At 41.7% G+C, this 19,218-nt stretch overlaps 1 protein-coding gene across 2 annotated transcripts in view; it reads right to left on the reverse strand.

The window, feature by feature from the left end:
- LOC129853873 (reticulon-4 receptor-like) overlaps positions 1 to 19,218 on the reverse strand; it is a 122,848-nt gene that overhangs the window by 94,203 nt on the left and 9,427 nt on the right. Inside the window, exon 2 of one of the 2 annotated variants that reach the window (XM_055920336.1) lies at positions 6,679 to 6,823. The exons of the other annotated variant lie outside the window; for it this stretch is intronic. Within the exon in view, the coding sequence (XP_055776311.1) occupies positions 6,679 to 6,748 (70 nt within the window). The 5' untranslated portion in view covers positions 6,749 to 6,823. The remainder of the gene's footprint in view (positions 1 to 6,678; positions 6,824 to 19,218) is intronic. 2 annotated transcript variants of the gene reach the window in all.

Genomic DNA, 19,218 nt, shown 5'->3' on the forward strand with positions numbered 1-19,218 from the left:
GTTGATAACTTGAATTATACATATACATACAGTACCAGTCAAAAGTTTGGACACACCTACTCATTCAAGTGTTTTTCTTTATTTTTACTATTTTCTACATTGTAGAATAATAATGAAGGGCATCTCCTGTGTGGTTCCCACCGTGAAGCATGGAGGAGGAGTTGTAATTGTGTGGGGGTGCTTGCTGTTGACACTGTATGTGATTTATTTAGAATTCAAGGCACACTTAACCAGCATGGCTACCACAGCATTCTGCATCGATACGCCATGCCATCTGGTTCGCGCTTAGTGGGACTATCATTTGTTTTTCAACAGGACAATCACCCAACACACCTCCAGGCTGGTTGAGAGAATGCCAAAAGTGTGTAAAGCTGTCTTCAAGTAAAAGGGTCGCTACTTTGAAAAAATATAAAATATATTTTTATTAGTTTAACACTTTTTTGGTTATTACTTTATTCCATATGTGTTATTTCATAGTTGTGATGACTCCACTACTATTCTACAATGTAGAAAATATTAAAAATAAAGAAAACTTGTGGAATGAGTAGGTGTGTCCAAACTTTGGACTGGTCCTGTGTATATATATATATATATTTTAAAAATAAGACATACGAGGTAGGCAATTGTTAAAACACTAGTTTTCTTCTTTGAATAAGTTATATCACACATCATATATGCAATCATTCCATGAGTTTCTGGGAATCCAGAATGTTTAGGGATCCCTACCATCCAACATCAAAATACATTTCTGATGATTGAAATGTTTCCCCTATATTTGAAGCCTTCATAGTAATTTGTTTACTGGGAGGATATTAAGTGTCGGCAGGGCTTGTCTCGCTCACTGATGTTAATTGCTGAGATGATTGGGTTTACTCGAAACATGAACAGACAAGCAAAAACAAGTTCAGATTCTGATTAGCGATATGAATATCTGAGCAAGGCACCCAGACATCTCTGAATCTCTGCTCTCATTAGATCGATTCTCCCAGCGTAATCATCACAGCACAGAACCCAAAATGGATGTCAGAATAATCCCACACAGCATGTCATCAAGCCCACACATGCACACACATACACACGCATGCACCCACACATGGAAATGGCTTGAAATGGACACACAAGATCATGTTCATAGTGTTCCAGCAAAGCTTTTGACCTGGACCAGGGTTCATGACCCAGGCTTTGGATCAGGAGGACCTGGGCATTGGTTCCCATGTAGAGGGCCAAACTGTTTGAAATTATGTCATTTCAAACAGATTTTCCTGCTGGGTTGGAAGTGATGTTGGATGCGATCTGACTCTGGCCAGGGCATGGATGGAATCAATGGGTGAGGTGTAGACATGAGGTCAGTGTGAACAAAACACATATGCACGCACATAAACACACACACAAGTGCATGCGCGCGCACACACAATCTCATCTGCTGAGGGAAAAGCCATAGCTCTGGTTGATGCTGATATCTACACTAGATAGTCTGCCTTCACACCTGAGAGAGATGGAGCGGGAGTGGGCTAGAGAGAGAGAGAGATGGAGAGAAAGAAAGAGAGAGAGCAGGAGCAAGAGATAGTGAAGGAGAGAGAGAAGGAGAGAAAGAGAGAGAAGGAAAGAGAGAAGAGGAGAGACTCACTTTACTTGGATAGTTCGGATAGTCTACCTGTAGAAGCTCTACAGATGGTCATACTATCAACAAACCATTTGTTAATAAGCAACTACTTGTTAAGGTTAGGTTTAGAATAAAGGTAAGGGTTAAGGTTAGGATAAGAGGTAGGGTTAGTAGATCGTTAGTTAAATTGTTACTGATAGTCTGTAGAGCATCTACAGATGGACTATCCAAATAAAGTGTTACCGAAAAGAGGCAGTGTGTGTGAGAAGAAGAGAGCATACCTACAGCAGGGACAAAGGGAGTCTGGTGACAGAGCTGCACTTGTCAGATTTGCATTTTAATAAGTGTAACCTACTGTACTTTAAGCTGATCAGAAGACGCAATAGAACCTGATTCACTTGGACATCTCTCAACACTGTTGTAACATTTAAAGGTACATTCTGCAAAATTTACACCTGTTTAATAGTTATTTCAATCAACGATATACACCTGTAGATTTTGTAAGAGTATTAATTATATAACTCTTATCTTTTTTAAAACTGCATTGTTGGTTAAGGGCTTGTAATTAAGAATTTCACGGTAAGGTCTACACCTGTTGTATTCGGCGCATGTGACAAATACAATTTGATTTGATGTGTTGGAGCTGCCGTTTGGCTGATATTGAATTATGGAATGTTTCTTTAAAGGGGGCTGGGGTTTGCTTCCTGTGATATTGCATCTGTTAAGGAGGTATCCAACTACCAACACAGAGATCCTATAAATATGTAATTATATAATGTAGGTGTCACGACTTCCGCCGAAGTTGGTCCCTCTCCTTGTTCGGGCGGCGTGCGGCGGTCGAAGTCGCCGACCTAGCCATCACTGATCCTCTTTCATTTTCCGTTGGTTTTGTCTTGTATCACACCTGGTTCCAATCCCATTCATTACATGCTGTGTATTTAAGCCTCTGTTCCCCCTCATTGTCCTTGTCGGTGATTGTTTGTTTGTAAGCATTGTGCAAGATATGTTCTGGTGTGCGACGGGTTTTGTACCCACTTGTATTATTTTGTATATTTTGGTTTTCAGAGTTTTTGAGCACTTATTAAACTGCTCCGTTTTATACCAAGTTTGATCTCCTGCGCCTGACTTCCCTGCCACCAGCACGCACCCCTACAGTAGGAAGGGTTGGGGAGTAACGGATTACATGTAACGGATTAAGGGAACACAAAAAACGGTAACTGTTATCAATTACGTTACCAGCAAAAATATTGTAATCAGATTACAGATACTTTTGAAAAACTAGATGATTACTTCGAGGATTACTTTTAAATTCAGAAAGGATGTTTGTGAAAAAAAATCTTCAACATTTCTCAATGACATTCAAATCAGCATTGAAAAAAGGTGCAAGTTTACGGTGGTTCCACCTGAGCGAGTCTGACCACAAGTCAGCGACCAGTATGATGACATACCAAATGTGTTTGATGGATCGCGGGAAAAGAGCAGGAATAGGCTTTTGTAGCCTACAGTCCAAGCTATGTCTTCCAATGGTGTGACTGCTGTCGGAATCAAAAGATTATCCAACTTGAATAAATGCTTGGAGGTAAGGATGTCCAGTGGTGTAGTCTACGGCGATACGGATATCACTTATTATTGATATCTACATTGCGCATTGATGTGAGTCACACTGCTGCGCTCTCATTTAGCTATTGCGCCTTACGGATTGTGGTTGTTGTGGATGGTTGTTCACAAATATAAATGTGTATTTGAACCCAATAATGGTTGAATTCAAGGAGTTTAAGCTGCCTATCAAATCATTGTTTTTGAAACCAGTGGACAGCCAGTGAAAAATGCGTTCTTGCAACATCTGCATAGTGCGGATCCCAGCCTATGGAATAAAAGTGGGGCTTTTATTGCTCAATCTAATTCATGCTGATGAAAAAAATACATCCATAGGCCTAATGGACACATGCTCAAATTCGCACACTTTTGATAGACTTAATAGGGCAATCTGTAGATGCTATATCCATTTTTGGGTGTTTGGGATAGGGGGCATCATTTTCACGTTCGGATGAAAAGCGTGCCCAGAGTAAACTTCCTGCTACTCTTGCCCAGAAGCTAATATATGCATATTATTAGTAGTATTGGATAGAAAACACTCTGAAGTTTCACGTTCACGTGAGAGCGAGCTCTGTTCCATCGCACTTCTGAAGACAATGGAATTCTCCGGTTGGAACATTATTGAAGATTTATGTTAAAAACATCGTTTGACATGTTTCTACTGACTGTTATGGAACTTTTTGACATTTCGTCTGCTTTTAGTGAATGCGCTTCGTGACTTTGGATTTGTTTACCAAACGCGCTAACAAAAGTAGCTATTTGGACATAAATGATGGACATTACCGAACAAAACAAACATTTCTTGTGGGAGTCCTGGGAGTGCATTCTGACAAAGTTCAGCAAAGGTAAGTGAAGATTTATAATGCTATTTATGACTTTTGTTGACTGCATAATATGGCGGATATATTTGTGTCTTGATTGGGCTCTGAGCACCGACTCAGATTATTGCATGGTTTGCTTCTTCCGTAAAGCTTTTTATGAAATCTGACAGTGGTTGCATCAAGGAGAAGTGCATCTAAAATTCCATGCATGACATTTGTATCTTTTAGCAATGTCTATTATGAGTATTCCTGTAAATTGATGTGGTTCTCTGCAAAGTCAAAGGATGTTTTGGAACTTCTGAATGTAAGGCGCCAATGTAAACTCAGATTTTTGGATATAAATATGAACTTTACCAAACAAAACATACATGTATTGTGTAACATGAAGTCCTATGAGTGTCATCTGATGAAGATCAAAGGTTTCTGATTAATTTTATCTATATTTCTGCTTTTTGTGAATCCTCTCTGGCTGGAAAAATTGTTGTGTAATTCTGTGAATAGGCACTCACCTAACATAATTGTTTGGTTTGCTTTCGTCGTAAAGCCTTTTTGAAATCGGACAATGTGGTTGGATTTACAATAAGTGTATCTCTAAAATGGTGTAAAATACATGTATGTTTGAGGAATTTTAATTATGGGATTTCTGTTGTTTTGAGTTTGGCGCCCTGCAGTTTCACTGGCTGTTGAAGAGGTGGGACACTACCGTCTCACGTACCCTAGAGAGGTTAACACGCCTACCATCATTTGCTGATCAACAGTCTGCACATTACACCTTAGACACACTCAAACACAATGCAGCAGCTGTTGCTAAATCACACAGCTGTACAACTATTCCCTGAACTTTACTACACCGATAACACTGTATTATCTTAATGTATGTTTCTTTGTGAATGGCAATTTCATCATGACCACCTCTCCTGCTGATCACCAGTTATCTTAGCTACAGACACCTACCTGTCTCAGTCAATGAGAGAAGGCTTGAAATAGACAAGACGGAGGCATTTTCGAAATTCAATCGGACCCCCTGCAACTGGACATTTTATGACTCCTGTTTCCAAGAATCGAGGACAGTATTGCCAAGAATCGAGGACAGTATTGCCAAGGTTGGTTGAAAATGTTCTGTGCTACACCACAGTACCTGTCCTATAACTCCCAGTAATGGATACCAAAAATATTTGATGAAATCACATTATCTGCTCTAACAATCTTTAGCTACAGGTCTCTCCAATTTACTACACCTGAGACACACTGAACTGTACCACTGTTCATACTGTATTTTATTCATGTTACTTCTACCATATAACATTCTTGTTGAATACCCAGTTCTCTTTTTGAGTTAGTGTTAAAGAGTGTACATTTCCATGTATTTTAGATTGACAAATAAACATTATATGGATATATCTGGTCTAACATCTGTTGGAAGATACAGAGCCCTGTACAGTTTATATAAATATATTCTGTAAATCTAGAAAGGCAAACAATTTTGAATATAGAAAATATTCATATTTATCTTATGGTGGTTCTACATGGTCTTATGCTGAGCCACACTGTTCTTTATCCGGCTTCGGTACACTGGCAATGGTGTTTGTCATGGTGGGTTCAGAAAGCTGAGACTATTTGTGCTTGTGGAGAATGCGGTGTACAGCCAGCTGGATAAGAATCTGACGGAAGTGGTGTATGGCTTGTAGACCTTCTTAACCACCAACTGTTTGGACCTCTTGCAGGAGATTTGCTGGTACTGCACATCTCCTGGAAAGACATGGTTGTGGTGTTTGCATTTCACACTTTTTTTTGTGGGAGGGACTTACGGCAACACGCCTTTGTAGGTAAAGGTATCAACCAAAAGGGACCTAAGTGTTTAGAGACAGGCTATTGTGTTGTCTAGGGACAATGACGGATATTGGGAGCTGCTTTTGAGAGGAACAATCTGTCAACAAAGTGAATTTGCTGGGGGGCTGCAGAAGGTGTGAAACGTTTTAGGAGGGCAGTTCTTACACAGCATGTATTGTTTTTTTATTTGTATTTATTTGTATTTAACTAGGAAAGTCAGTTAAGAACAAATTGTTATTTACAATGATGGCCTACCAAAAGGCAAAAGGCCTCCTGCGGGGACGGGGGCTGGGATTAAATAAATAAGAAATGTGTGTTTTTCTTCTATATATACACATCACGACAAGAGAGACAACACAACACTACATAAAGAGAGACCTAAGACAACAACATGGTAGCAACACATGCTAGAAGCACAAAACATGGTACAAACATTATTGGGCACAGACAACAGCACGAAGGGCAAGAAGGTAGAGACAACAATATATCACACAAAGCAGCCACAACTGTCAGTAAGTGTCTATGATTGAGTCTTTGAATGAATAGATGTATGGGAGATTGAGGAAAAATGGCATCTCTCAATTGTTCTCATACACAGCAATACATGTACTGTCTCTAAGCAGAACTCTGCACAACCAAAAACTACTTCCTTATCTCAAAGACCTGTCTGTAAACCTCCCCCAGCCTATTGACTTTGACAGAAAATTCTTGTCAATAGTAGTCCTTGACAGGGGATTTTGTAAACTTGTCTTTGTATTGTGTTTTGAGAATCTGCAGAGGGAAGAATGATGTGGTTGTGTCAGTAGTGTTGTAGTCTTGATTTTATACCTTTCAGTGTCCCTTGCTGGTTTCTGTCCCACAATCTTGTTGTGCTCTTGTTGTGTGTTCGCTCCCTCATGCTGCCGCTTTGGGTATTTGTCAGCAGGGCACTGTGGAAGGACTCGAAATGACCCGAGTTTTACAAAGAGAAAAGCTGTAGACGAAATTGATTACATGGTCTGGAAGGTATTCTGTGGTCCTCAGGCTACCTCTTACCACCTATAAACACAAACCCATACAAACACTACCCAATTCATGTTTATGCCATGTTATTGTAAATTGAGCAATCTTAGTCGTCAACTTGTAAATATTTTTGCCAATTTACCTTAATCTTCTGCATAGCTAGGGGTTGGAAGCACATAATGGGTAATCAGATTCTGTACTGCCTACACCAATATACACAATAGAGGTCGACCGATTATGATTTGTCAACGCCGATACCGATTATTGGGGGACCAAAAAAGCCAATACCGATTAAATCGGACGATTTTGTTATATTCATTTGTAATAATGACAATTACAACAATACTGAATGAAAACTTATTTTAACTTAATATAATATATCAATTTAGCCTCAAACAAATAATGAAACATGTTCAATTTGGTTTAAATAATGCAAAAACAAAATGTTGGAGAAGAAAGTAAAAGTGCACTATGTGCCATGTAAAAAAGCTAACGTTTAAGTTTCTTGCTCAGAACATGAGAACATATGAAAGCTGCTGGTTCCTTTTAACATGAGTCTTCAATATTCTCAGGTAAGAAGTTTTAGGTTGTAGTTATTATAGGAATTATAGGACTATTTCTCTCTATACGATTTGTATTTCATATACCTTGGACTATTGGATGTTCTTATAGGCACTTTAGTATTGCCAGTGTAACAGTATAGCTTCCGTCCCTCTCCTCGCCCCTACCTGGGCTCGAACCAGGAACACATCGACAACAACCACCCTCGAAGCAGCATTACCCATGCAGAGCAAGGGGAACAACCACTCCAAGTCTCAGAGCGAGTGACGTTTGAAACGCTATTAGCGCGCACCCCGCTAACTAGCTAGCCATTTCACATCGATTACACCAGCCTAATCTCGGGAGTTGATAGGCTTGAAGTCATAAACAGCTCAATGCTGGAAGCACAGCGAAGAGCTGCTGGCAAACGCATGAAAGTGCTGTTTGAATGAATGCTTCCGAGCCTGCTGCTGCCTAACATCGCTCAGTCAGACTGCTCTATCAAATCATAGACTTAATTATCACATAATAACACACAGAAATACGAGCCTTTGGTCATTAATATGGTCGAATCCGGAAAATATAATTTCGAAAACAAAACGTTTATTCTTTCAGTGAAATAGGGTACTGTTCCGTATTTTATCTAACGTATTTCATCCCTAAGTCTAAATATTGCCGTTACATTGTACAACCTTCAACGTTATGTCATAATTATGTACAATTCCTCGTGGAGTGCAATGTAAGGCAGGTGGTTAGAGTATTGGATTAGTAACCGGAAGGTTACAAAAACGAATCCCCGAGCTGACAAGGTAAAAATCTGTCATTCTGCCCCTGAACAAGGCAGTTAACCCACCGTTCCTAGGCTGCCATTGAAAATAGGAATGTGTTCTTAACTGACTTGCCTAGTTAAATAAAGGTGTAAAATAAATCGGCCACAATCGGTGTACAAAAATACCGGTTACCGATTGTTATGAAAACTTTAAATCGGCCTTTCCGATTAAATCGGTCGACCTCTAACACACAACAATAATTATCTAACCACCCCACTAACTGTATTGATCTCTATTAGACTGACTAGCTTAGCACACCTAACATGGACATGTCAATGTTGTCAGCTTGCTGTTAGCTAACTAGCTAGCATCACTAAATTGCTAGCCAGCGGAAAACCAACTAACCAACCATATACGAGTTATACACATTCATCACTGCTACCAACACACAAACAGAGAGTGAGTTAGATATATCGACATTTCTATTTTTAGTAATAGTGTGTTTTCCAGACAAGGGTGGACCAAATGGCTACCCTATTGAGCTAGCTCACATTAGCTAATGTTAGTCAAAGATAGAACAAACAAGCAAGCATCTTTAATCTGCTTAAGGTAGCTACCAGTCTACCAGTGACTACCATGGCATAGGTGAAATTGATTGCAGTGTGTAGCCAAAAGTTTAGCTAGTTATACACTGCTCAAAAAAATAAAGGGAACACTTAAACAACACAATGTAACTCCAAGTCAATCACACTTCTGTGAAATCAAACTGTCCACTTAGGAAGCAACACTGATTGACAATAAATTTCACATGCTGTTGTGCAAACGGAATAGACAAAAGGTGGAAATTATAGGCAATTAGCAAGACACCCCCAAAAAAGGAGTGATTCTGCAGGTGGTGACCACAGACCACTTCTCAGTTCCTATGCTTCCTGGCTGATGTTTTGGTCACTTTTGAATGCTGGCGGTGCTCTCACTCTAGTGGTAGCATGAGACGGAGTCTACAACCCACACAAGTGGCTCAGGTAGTGCAGTTCATCCAGGATGGCACATCAATGCGAGCTGTGGCAAAAAGGTTTGCTGTGTCTGTCAGCGTAGTGTCCAGAGCATGGAGGCGCTACCAGGAGACAGGCCAGTACATCAGGAGACGTGGAGGAGGCAGTAGGAGGGCAACAACCCAGCAGCAGGACCGCTACCTCCGCCTTTGTGCAAGGAGGTGCACTGCCAGAGCCCTGCAAAATGACCTCCAGCAGAGGAGGAGGGGTTGTAGACTCCACCTTTTTTATTAAAGAAAATAACCACATTCTACAGATAAAATGTACAACCATGAAAATCTTTCCAACATATGTCGTGTCTCTGCCATGGCATATAGTCATTACTACATTAATTAACAACATTACGTTTTTGTCATAGACTATACCACAAGCTAAAACGAGCACATTTTAATTTCACTGGTAGAATCAGGAAGTATTGTCTTACTGTGTATTCGTCTGCTCATAGTGAACAACAAAGTCCGGCATTCATAGAGAATGCAGATACCTCCCCAGTAGGTAGATGGGGCGTGCCACAAACTCAGAACTTCTCTAGGCAATGTCTTTTTTGAAAACGTTTGTTTTTCACTAACGTGTGTCATCATGCCCATGTGATGTTCTGTGCCCTGCTGTGCTAATTACAAACAATTGCAGAAATAAGTTATCTTTCACCGTTCTACCTACCAGAGATGTACCCCGATGCTGCCAGTGGCTTGCGGCTATCAAGAATGATGCTTATGGTGACCAAAGATTATCAGAGGGATTTTCAGGCTGAACTGATCAGTAATCCATTTCGACGACAGCAGATGAGTGATGTGATACCATCAATGTTTTTCTTCACAACAAAATGGAAGATTCTCGATTAGAGGTAATTTACATCAGCTAGCTTGCTTGCCTAGCGGGACTAGGTAAGTTAGCTAACATTACAGTCCTGTATCGATCACTGAAAGCCATCAGCTAAATCATACAATTAATAAAAATTAAAAAAACACCCTCAAATATTAATGTTCAAGAAACTTTAATTGTTATAGTTCAGAATAAATAATGCAAGTTAGTGTCAAAAAGTTAATAAAATACAAAACAGTTAAGTGTTTACAACTTAAAAAGATAACCATATGGGTGGTGATGTCACTTTATTACTTTAAGTATTGAACACTGAAATACTTTGAGTTGGGTTATTTGAATGGTTTTAGGCAACAGGTTTTCAACCCAAAAATGTTTTTGCGGAACTAATTACATTTTTACAGTGAATGTGATTCTATTCATTCCAGCTGAGTATCAATATTTTGATTCATCTATTTACAGTGTATCTCTGTATCTGTCTGTATGCTCATCTGTCAGAGTTTAGGTCTAGACATGAAAGCTACCTTTTTACATATGTAATAGAAGATGCAATCACTGAAATCAGCTTACAAAACTGCTGTTAATATATGGAAGTCAAGAATTCCCTCTGAATCTTTTCAACTTCAGTTTGAATGAAGAGGAATAGAACAGAATGTAGAAAAAGAACTAAAAATGAATAGAACCACAAGAACAGTGAAGAGTTCCACAGACAAAGAGCACATACGATTAAAAGAAGAAAAAAAATCACCATCCAATTTCAATTCCCTTCAGTCTCTTTATTTTCCAGTAACTACTAGTAACAATTGACACAGAATAGAGGAACAGATCAGAGAAATTCATTGAGACTAACATTTTCCCTCAAACACTACTGAGATAATCCAAATAACTTCACAGATCTTCATTGTAAAAGGTTTAAACACTGTTTCCCATGCATGTTCAATGAACCATAAACTATTAATGAACATGCACCTGTGGAACGGTCGTTAAGACAATAACAGTTTACAGACGGTAGGCAATTAAGGTCACCGTTATGACAACTTAGAACAATAAAGAGGCCTTTCTACTGACTCTGAAAAACACCAAAAGAAAGATGCCCAGGGTCCCTGCTCATCTGCGTGAACGTGCCTTTGGCATGCTGCAAGGAGGCATGAGGACTGTAGATGTGGCCAGGGCAATATATTGCAATGTCCGTAACTGTGAGACGCCTAAGACGGCGCTACAGGGAGACAGGACGGACAGCTGATCATCCTTGCAGTGGCGGACCACGTAACAACACCTGCAAAGGATCTGTACAGCCGAACATCACACATGCGGGACAGGTACAGGATGGCAACAACAACTGCCCGAGTTACACCAGGAACGCACAATCCCTCCATCAGTGCTCAGACTGTCCAGCCTCTCTCAGCCTATTGCGTACAGAGGGCTTGTAGGCCTGTTGTAAGGCAGGTCCCTCACCAGACATCACCGGCAACCACGTTGCCTATGGGCACAAACCCACCGTCGCTGGACAAGACAGGACCGGCAAAAAGTGCTCTTCAGTGACGAGTCGCGGTTCTGTCTCACCAGGGGTGATGGTCGGATTCGCGTTTATCGTCGAAGAAATGAGCGTTACACCGAGGCCTGTACTCTGGAACGGGATCGATTTGGAGGTGAAGGGTCCGTCATGGTCTGGGACGGTGTGTCACAGCGTCATCGGACTGGGCTTGTTGTCATTGCAGGCAATCTCAATGCGTTACAGGGAAGACATCCTCTCCCCCATGTGGTATCCTCAACCTGACATGACCCTCCAGCAAGACAATGCCACCAGCCATACTGCTCGTTCTGTGCGTGATTTCCTGCAAGACAGGAATGTCAGTGTTCTGCCATGGCCAGCGAAGAGCCCGGATCTCAATCCCATTGAGCACATCTGGGAGCTGTTGGATCGGAGGGTGAGGGCTAGGGCCATTCCCCCCCAGAAATGTCCGGGAACTTGCAGGTGCCTTACTGGAAGAGTGGCGTAACATCTTGCAGCAACAACTAGCAAATCTGGTGCAGTCCATGAGGAGGAGACGCACTGCAGTACTTAACACAGCTGGTGGGCACACCAGATACTGAATGTTACTTTTGATTTTGACTCCCTTTGTTCAGGGACACATTATTCCATTTCTGTTAGTCACATGTCTGTGGAACTTGTTCAGTTTATGTCTCAGTTGTTGAATCTTTTTATGTTCATACAAATATTTACACATGTTAAGTTTGCTGAAAATAAACGCAGTTGACAGTGAGGACGTTTCTTTTTTTGCTGAGTTTATATATATATATCTATCTCTCTGAAATGTTGTTGTTGATCCCTTAATCCCTTTCCTATCATATCTAGGCTGATCATCAATTCACAGCCATCTTGTTGCTGGAAATAACACAAATAACACTGCCTGGGCTGCAAAACCTGTCAAAGCATGTCAACTTTGATATTAGAAATGGAAATTCTCTACAGCTGACCACTAACACTCATCCAATAACATATCTTTCCATCATAACAAACAGAGATTAACAATTCTAAACCATGATTGGTATCGGAAAGATGGATCAATAAACATGATCAATTGGATATGAAGGGCACGATATACACTGTATGAATACTCTACGGTCTATACAGTACCAAACACCACGGTAGAGCAGGAATATCCATTCCTGGATCCATAGCCTTTCTGGTTTTAATTTCTCCCTGGTGCTTAATTGATTGATTACTGTAAAGTTATTAGTTGGCCATGCAGAGGGTCCATTCCCTAGCACCTGATCAGAGGGAAAGGTGTTTTAGACCTCCTTGCTGAAGAGTATGGGTTGAAGTTACACTCTGGTTACTACTCTTAACAACTAACTTGTCCTAATTGAAAGTACTAACCCAGGCCCTGGAGTAGTGACAGTAAGGACATTATCACATGAAGTTCGGTACCCTGGTTCAATTTCCTGGAGCGTTTGTGAGAATTCTACAGAAAACGTTTTGCATTCACAAGACCTGAAAATAACTTTCAGGGTGCGCTTAGCAAGACACACATTTTACATGACGTTAGATACAGTAGCTAGCTTGTTTAGAAAGGGTAAAAAAGGTCCGGGCCTCTCGCGCTGCCGTGCCACAATACCTGGTGTTTTGGTCCTGTATCTTGGACCCACTACTCACGCTGGTCCAGGATTAATTTCCGCCAGGGTTCGTTTGCGTTTCACACATGCTTTATAGCGTGGATGAGGGTACCGAATGCTCTAGGACCTGGATCATAAGTGGATATGTGAAAGCGCCCTAAGAGCAGAGCAGTATACCCAGGCTGACAAGAGAAAGAGCAGCGCTAGGCCAGGTGCCTGAGTTATAAGCCTGACAAAGGCTCTGTTCTAGCCTAATTTAAGAGCTGCTTCTGCTCTGTCTTATTAACAATTTACTAGACATCAGTCAGCCCCTCTATTGTGGCATAATCTACGTCACAAACTGAAACGAACGCACCGACGCCCTGAAATGCACCCTTTCATGTCTGGGCACTTATACATTAAACCATGCAACTTTCATATGAGTGCAATCAGGACATGCACTGTTCAGTCTAGATAGGGTTGACTTGTCATGCCATACTTGACATTGTATGTGCTCGTGCCAGTACAAAGAACATAGCATTAACGAACAGGTCCCGATAGGTCTGGTTGAGTTGACTTACCCTGGTATTGACTTGGTTGACATGGCAATGTACTATATGTGCCTTGTGCCAGCATAGTACCAAGAACAAAGTATTAACCCTCTGTGTCAGTCACAGACAGATTGACCTCAGATTAAACCATGCAAGTTTAAATGGGAAGCACATACCCCATGACATGCACCGGATGCTCCCGACTCCCGATAGTCCTTGTTGATTTATGTCAGAACTGAAATTACATTGTTATAATACTGTTATTGCATCAAATGGATGTTTTATGCAAAATAAGAGGGGATTCTTTGAACACTCATCTGTGTGTGTGGACTGAAAGTGGGAGTTAAATCTCTGGGAGATTTAACACTGACAGTGGATTTACGGTGGATTGGTGACAAGGCAACATTCCATTCCATGATTAGTGTCTGTGTGCTTGTCTGTCGGTAACAGGGAGAACCAATCTCCAGCTTCTTTAAAGAAAGGATTTAGTATTTCAGGTTGCATTGGTATTTTTGTACAAGCAAGCCGTAAATTAACTAGAGACAAATATTTGGCGCCATGTAAATTTTGATGTCTGTTGCAGGAGATCAAACTGTGCCTTTGTATAAATTCTCTCATCTGTGATTTGTCATGAACATCCAGGAGGATGGACTTTGCCAGAAAATGCTGTGGCTTAGTCCTGCTGATTGGGCTCTCGACGAATCACCTACAGGGGGCTCGGCTCGTTGACAAGCTCCATTACTGCAGTACTTAAATAAGAAAGCTGACTTGTTTTTGATCAAATGTATAGGTCTCTCCTTTTGATTACAATAATTACACGACACTTCACTTGACATCGTACATGCCTTGTGGCAGATAAGGTTCATTTAGTTGACATGGTACTGTATTGGTCATGCCATTAGAGAGACTTGTACAGAGTAAAGATGACCTCATTAACTCTGTGTCAGCTCTGCCAGATAGGCCTCTGTATGCTGAAGCCTCCCTGAGAGTCGCTGTGCGTGTGAGAGAGAACAACAGGGGCAGTCCCATCAATTAGTTAGTTCAAAGAGCCATCAACCAATGCACACATGCATACTTGGGCTAAAGTGGAAAGTGTGTGGAGAAGTGTGGAGGCTGTTGTAGCAGCAAAGGGGTGACCAACTCCATATTAATGCTCATGAGTTTGGAATAAGATGTTCAATGAGCAGGTGTCCACATTCTTTTGGTAATTTAGTGTATTTGAAATATATATATATATATATATATATATATATATATATACACTGCTCAAAAAAATAAAGGGAACACTAAAATAACACATCCTAGATCTGAAAGAATGAAATATTCTTATTAAATACTTTTTTCTTTACATAGTTGAATGTGCTGACAACAAAATCACACAAATATTATCAATGAAAATCAAATTTATCAACCCATGGAGGTCTGGATTTGGAGTCACACTCAAAATTAAAGTGGAAAACCACACTACAGGCTGTTCCAACTTTGATGTAATGTCCTTAAAACAAGACAAAATGAGGCTCAGTAGTGTGTGTGGCCTCCACGTGCCTGTATGACCTCCCTACAACGCCTGGGCATGCTCCTGATGAGGTGGCGGATGGTCTCCTGAGGGATCTCCTCCCAGACCTGGATTAAAGCATCCGCCAACTCCTGGACAGTCTGTGGTGCAACGTGGCGTTGGTGGATGGAGCGAGACATGATGTCCCAGATGTGCTCAATTGGATTCAGGTCTGGGGAACGGGCGGGCCAGTCCATAGCATCAATGCCTTCCTCTTGCAGGAACTGCTGACACACTCCAGCTACATTAGGTCTAGCATTGTCTTGCATTAGGAGGAACCCAGGGCCAACCGCACCAGCATATGGTTTCACAAGGGGTCTGAGGATCTCATCTCGGTACCTAATGGCAGTCAGGCTACCTCTGGCGAGCACATGGAGGGCTGTGCGGCCCCCCAAAGAATTGCCACCCCACACCATGCCTGACCCACCGCCAAACCGGTCATGCTGGAGGATGTTGCAGGCAGCAGAACGTTCTCCACGGCGTCTCCAGACTCTGTCACGTCTGTCACATGTGCTCAGTGTGAACCTGCTTTCATCTGTGAAGAGCACAGGGCGCCAGTGGCGAATTTGCCAATCTTGGTGTTCTCTGGCAAATGCCAAACGTCCTGCACGGTGTTGGGCTGTAAGCACAACCCCCACCTGTGGACGTCGGGCCCTCATACCACCCTCATGGAGTCTGTTTCTGACCGTTTGAGCAGACACATGCAGATTTGTGGCCTGCTGGAGGTCATTTTGCAGGGCTCTGGCAGTGCTCCTCCTTGCACAAAGGCGGAGGTAGCGGTCCTGCTGCTGGGTTGTTGCCCTCCTACGGCCTCCTCCACGTCTCCTGGTGTACTCGCCTGTCACCTGGTAGCGCCTCCATGCTCTGGACACTACGCTGACAGACACAGCTCGCATTGATGTGCCATCCTGGATGAACTGCACTACCTGAGCCACTTGTGTGGGTTGTAGACTCCATCTCATGCTACCACTAGAGTGAAAGCGCCGCCAGCATTCAAAACATCAGCCAGGAAACATAGGAACTGAGAAGTGGTCTGTGGTCACCACCTGCAGAACCAGTCCTTTATTGGGGGTGTCTTGCTAATTGCCTATAATTTCCCCCTGTTGTCTATTCCATTTGCACAACAGCATGTGAAATTTATTGTCAACCAGTGTTGCTTCCTAAGTGGACAGTTTGATTTCACAGAAGTGTGATTGATTTGTAGTTACATTGTGTTGTTTGTGTTCCCTTTATTTTTTTGAGCAGTGTATAAATATATATATTTTACCCCCTTTTTCACCCCAATTTCGTGGTATCCAATTGCTGGTAGTTACTGTCTTGTCCCATCGCTACAACTTCCGCACGTACTCGGGAAACCCAACCCAACCAAGCCGCACTGCTTCTGAACCTCTTGGCGCACGGATCCCTTTAACGGGATCATTTTAAACAACCGCTGAATTGCAGAGCGCCAAATAAATTAAATAAAAAAATATATATTTATGATATCACAAGTGAAATATACCAAAACACAGCTTAGCTTATCGTGTCAGTTTTTGAAAATATGCTTTACAGCGAAAGCAATCCAAGTGTTTGAGTTTATCGATCACTAGACAAAACATTACGAAGAGCTAGCATCAATGTAGATTGGTCACGAAAGTCTGAAAAGCAATAAAATTCATCGCTTACCTTTGATGATCTTCGGATGTTTGCACTCACGAGACTCCCAGTTACACAATAAATGTTTCTTTTGTTCGATAAATATTATTTTTATATCCAAAAAACCCCATTTGGTTGGTGCGTTATGTTCAGAAATCAACAGGATCCAGCAGTCATGAAGGGAAGACGAAAATTCCAAATAGTATCCGTAAAGTTCGTAGAAACATGTCAAACGTTTTTATAATCAATCCTCAGGTTGTTTATAACATAACTAATCAATCATATTTCAACTGGACGGTAAACTATCAATACTAGAGATAAAGAAAATGTCAAGCAACAACTTTCGCGCGCATGAACTAATTAAAGGACACCTGGTCATCCACTGACGCATTTTGATAAATCTCGCTCATTTTTCAGAATAAAAGCTTGAAACTGTGTCTAAAGCCTGGTCACAACCTGTGGAAGACAGGTTGTGTCTGGTTGATATCCAGACACAACCTGTGTAACAGTATTATAACAATCTGGTTGATATCCCTTTAAATGGAGGATAGGCAGGCAATGGAACAGGGATTTTTCAAAATAAGAGCCATTTCCGGGTTGGATTTCCTCAGGTTTTCGCCTGCAAAATCAGTTCTGTTATACTCAGAGACAATATTTTGACAGTTTTGGAAACGTTAGTTTTCTATCCTAATCTGTCAATTATATGCATATTCTAGCATCTGGGCCTGAGAAATAGGCCGTTTACATTGGGAACGTTATTTTTCCAAACATAAAAATTCTGCCTCCTAGCGTCAAGAAGTTAACACAGCGTGCATCAAACGGAAGCCAGCCGCACCAATGTGCCGGAGGAAACACCGTACACCTAGCAACCTGGCCAGCGTGCACTGTGCCTGGCCCGCCACAGGAGTCATCAGTGCGCGATGAGACAAGGACATCCCTGCCGGCCAAACCCTCCCTAACCCAGACAACGCTAGGCCAATTGTGCGCCGCCCCATGGGCCTCCCGGTCACGGCCAGCTGCACAGTGCCACCACTGCGCCACCCGGGAGGCCCCCCATGTAGTGTATTTCTGATACAGTATTACCATGATAGGAGCATCAGATCCAACAGATGTGATGGATAGTGGAGATAATGAGATAGTGGATACCCCCGGGGGCTTTGTGTGGTTGGTCAGATGGTTGGCTGTATGATGTATCATATCTGGCGTGTGATGTAAATTGAGCATCTGATCTGCATATTGATAAACATACTTCCCTTGCATATGACCTGTCATAATATTGCATGATGTTGCTGTGAGCACATTGGTGAGGTTTTGATCTTGCCTGCCATGCGTAGGCTTCTTTAAAGGATTATGATACCGTTTATGTTAGAGTGGATTTTTTAAGCACATAAATAAATCTGTTGCGTAACTCAAAATTCATTCCGGCTCTTGGAGGGGTTATAGGCCCTACCCTGAAGAAAGAGACAAATAAAATAATGTATCCTATGTTGGTCGATTGAGGGAGGAACTACATTTTTCATAGGCTGTCGCTGTAGCATCCCAGAACCTTGTCCCTTCCAAATATAAAATTCCAACGTCAGGCGATAACCCAAAAAGGGGATTAGAAACATATAATCTAAATTACATTCTCTCAGCAGGCTTTGTTTTTCCTCTACTTATTTTCTGTATAAACTGATATAATTTTCTTAATTTATCCACTTAGTCTCTCGGTCTACTGATTAGTAATGACGGGTTTGAAAGACATGGACTAACCTGCAGAGATGGTTCTGGGGCCTTTCTTGCTTTGAGCTAACCTGCTGAGATGGTTCTGGGGCCTTTGTTGCGTTCTCTCTCTCTCCCTCTCTTTTTCTCTCTGTAAACATCAACACAGCACTTCATGAGGGCTAGCCTGCCGAGCGTTCCCCTGAAGAACTGAGGTTAATCAGGATTCACTAAACCTGAGTTGTCCCAAATGGTACCCTATTCCCTATTTAGTGCACTACTTTTGACCAGGGGATAGGGTGCCATTTGTGACACACCTATTACCCTGAAGATTCACAATCAGTGGAGAGTTCCTTCCAATGCAATCCAATACTATCCACAAACTAACACCTCAGCACCCCGTTGCAGTATTCTCTATGGAATCTGTGGTTGATTCCTGTGAGAGGGTATCTCCTTGCTAGTCATTTAGACACTTCGTGTGAAGGATGTCTCGTGTGTCCAATGTGTTGCTGTTCCTTAGAATTTAGGTCAGGTTTAAAGATACTTGAACTTAATTTTTAGACACCGCTAAGATGAACGAGCTATCACCTTCTGGTGGCGACAAACAGTTGCGAATCAACATGTAGAATCATCTGAAAATGAACAGA

The sequence above is a fragment of the Salvelinus fontinalis genome, chromosome 4 (assembly GCF_029448725.1).
Source record: "Salvelinus fontinalis isolate EN_2023a chromosome 4, ASM2944872v1, whole genome shotgun sequence".
Taxonomy (NCBI): Eukaryota; Metazoa; Chordata; class Actinopteri; order Salmoniformes; family Salmonidae; genus Salvelinus; species Salvelinus fontinalis.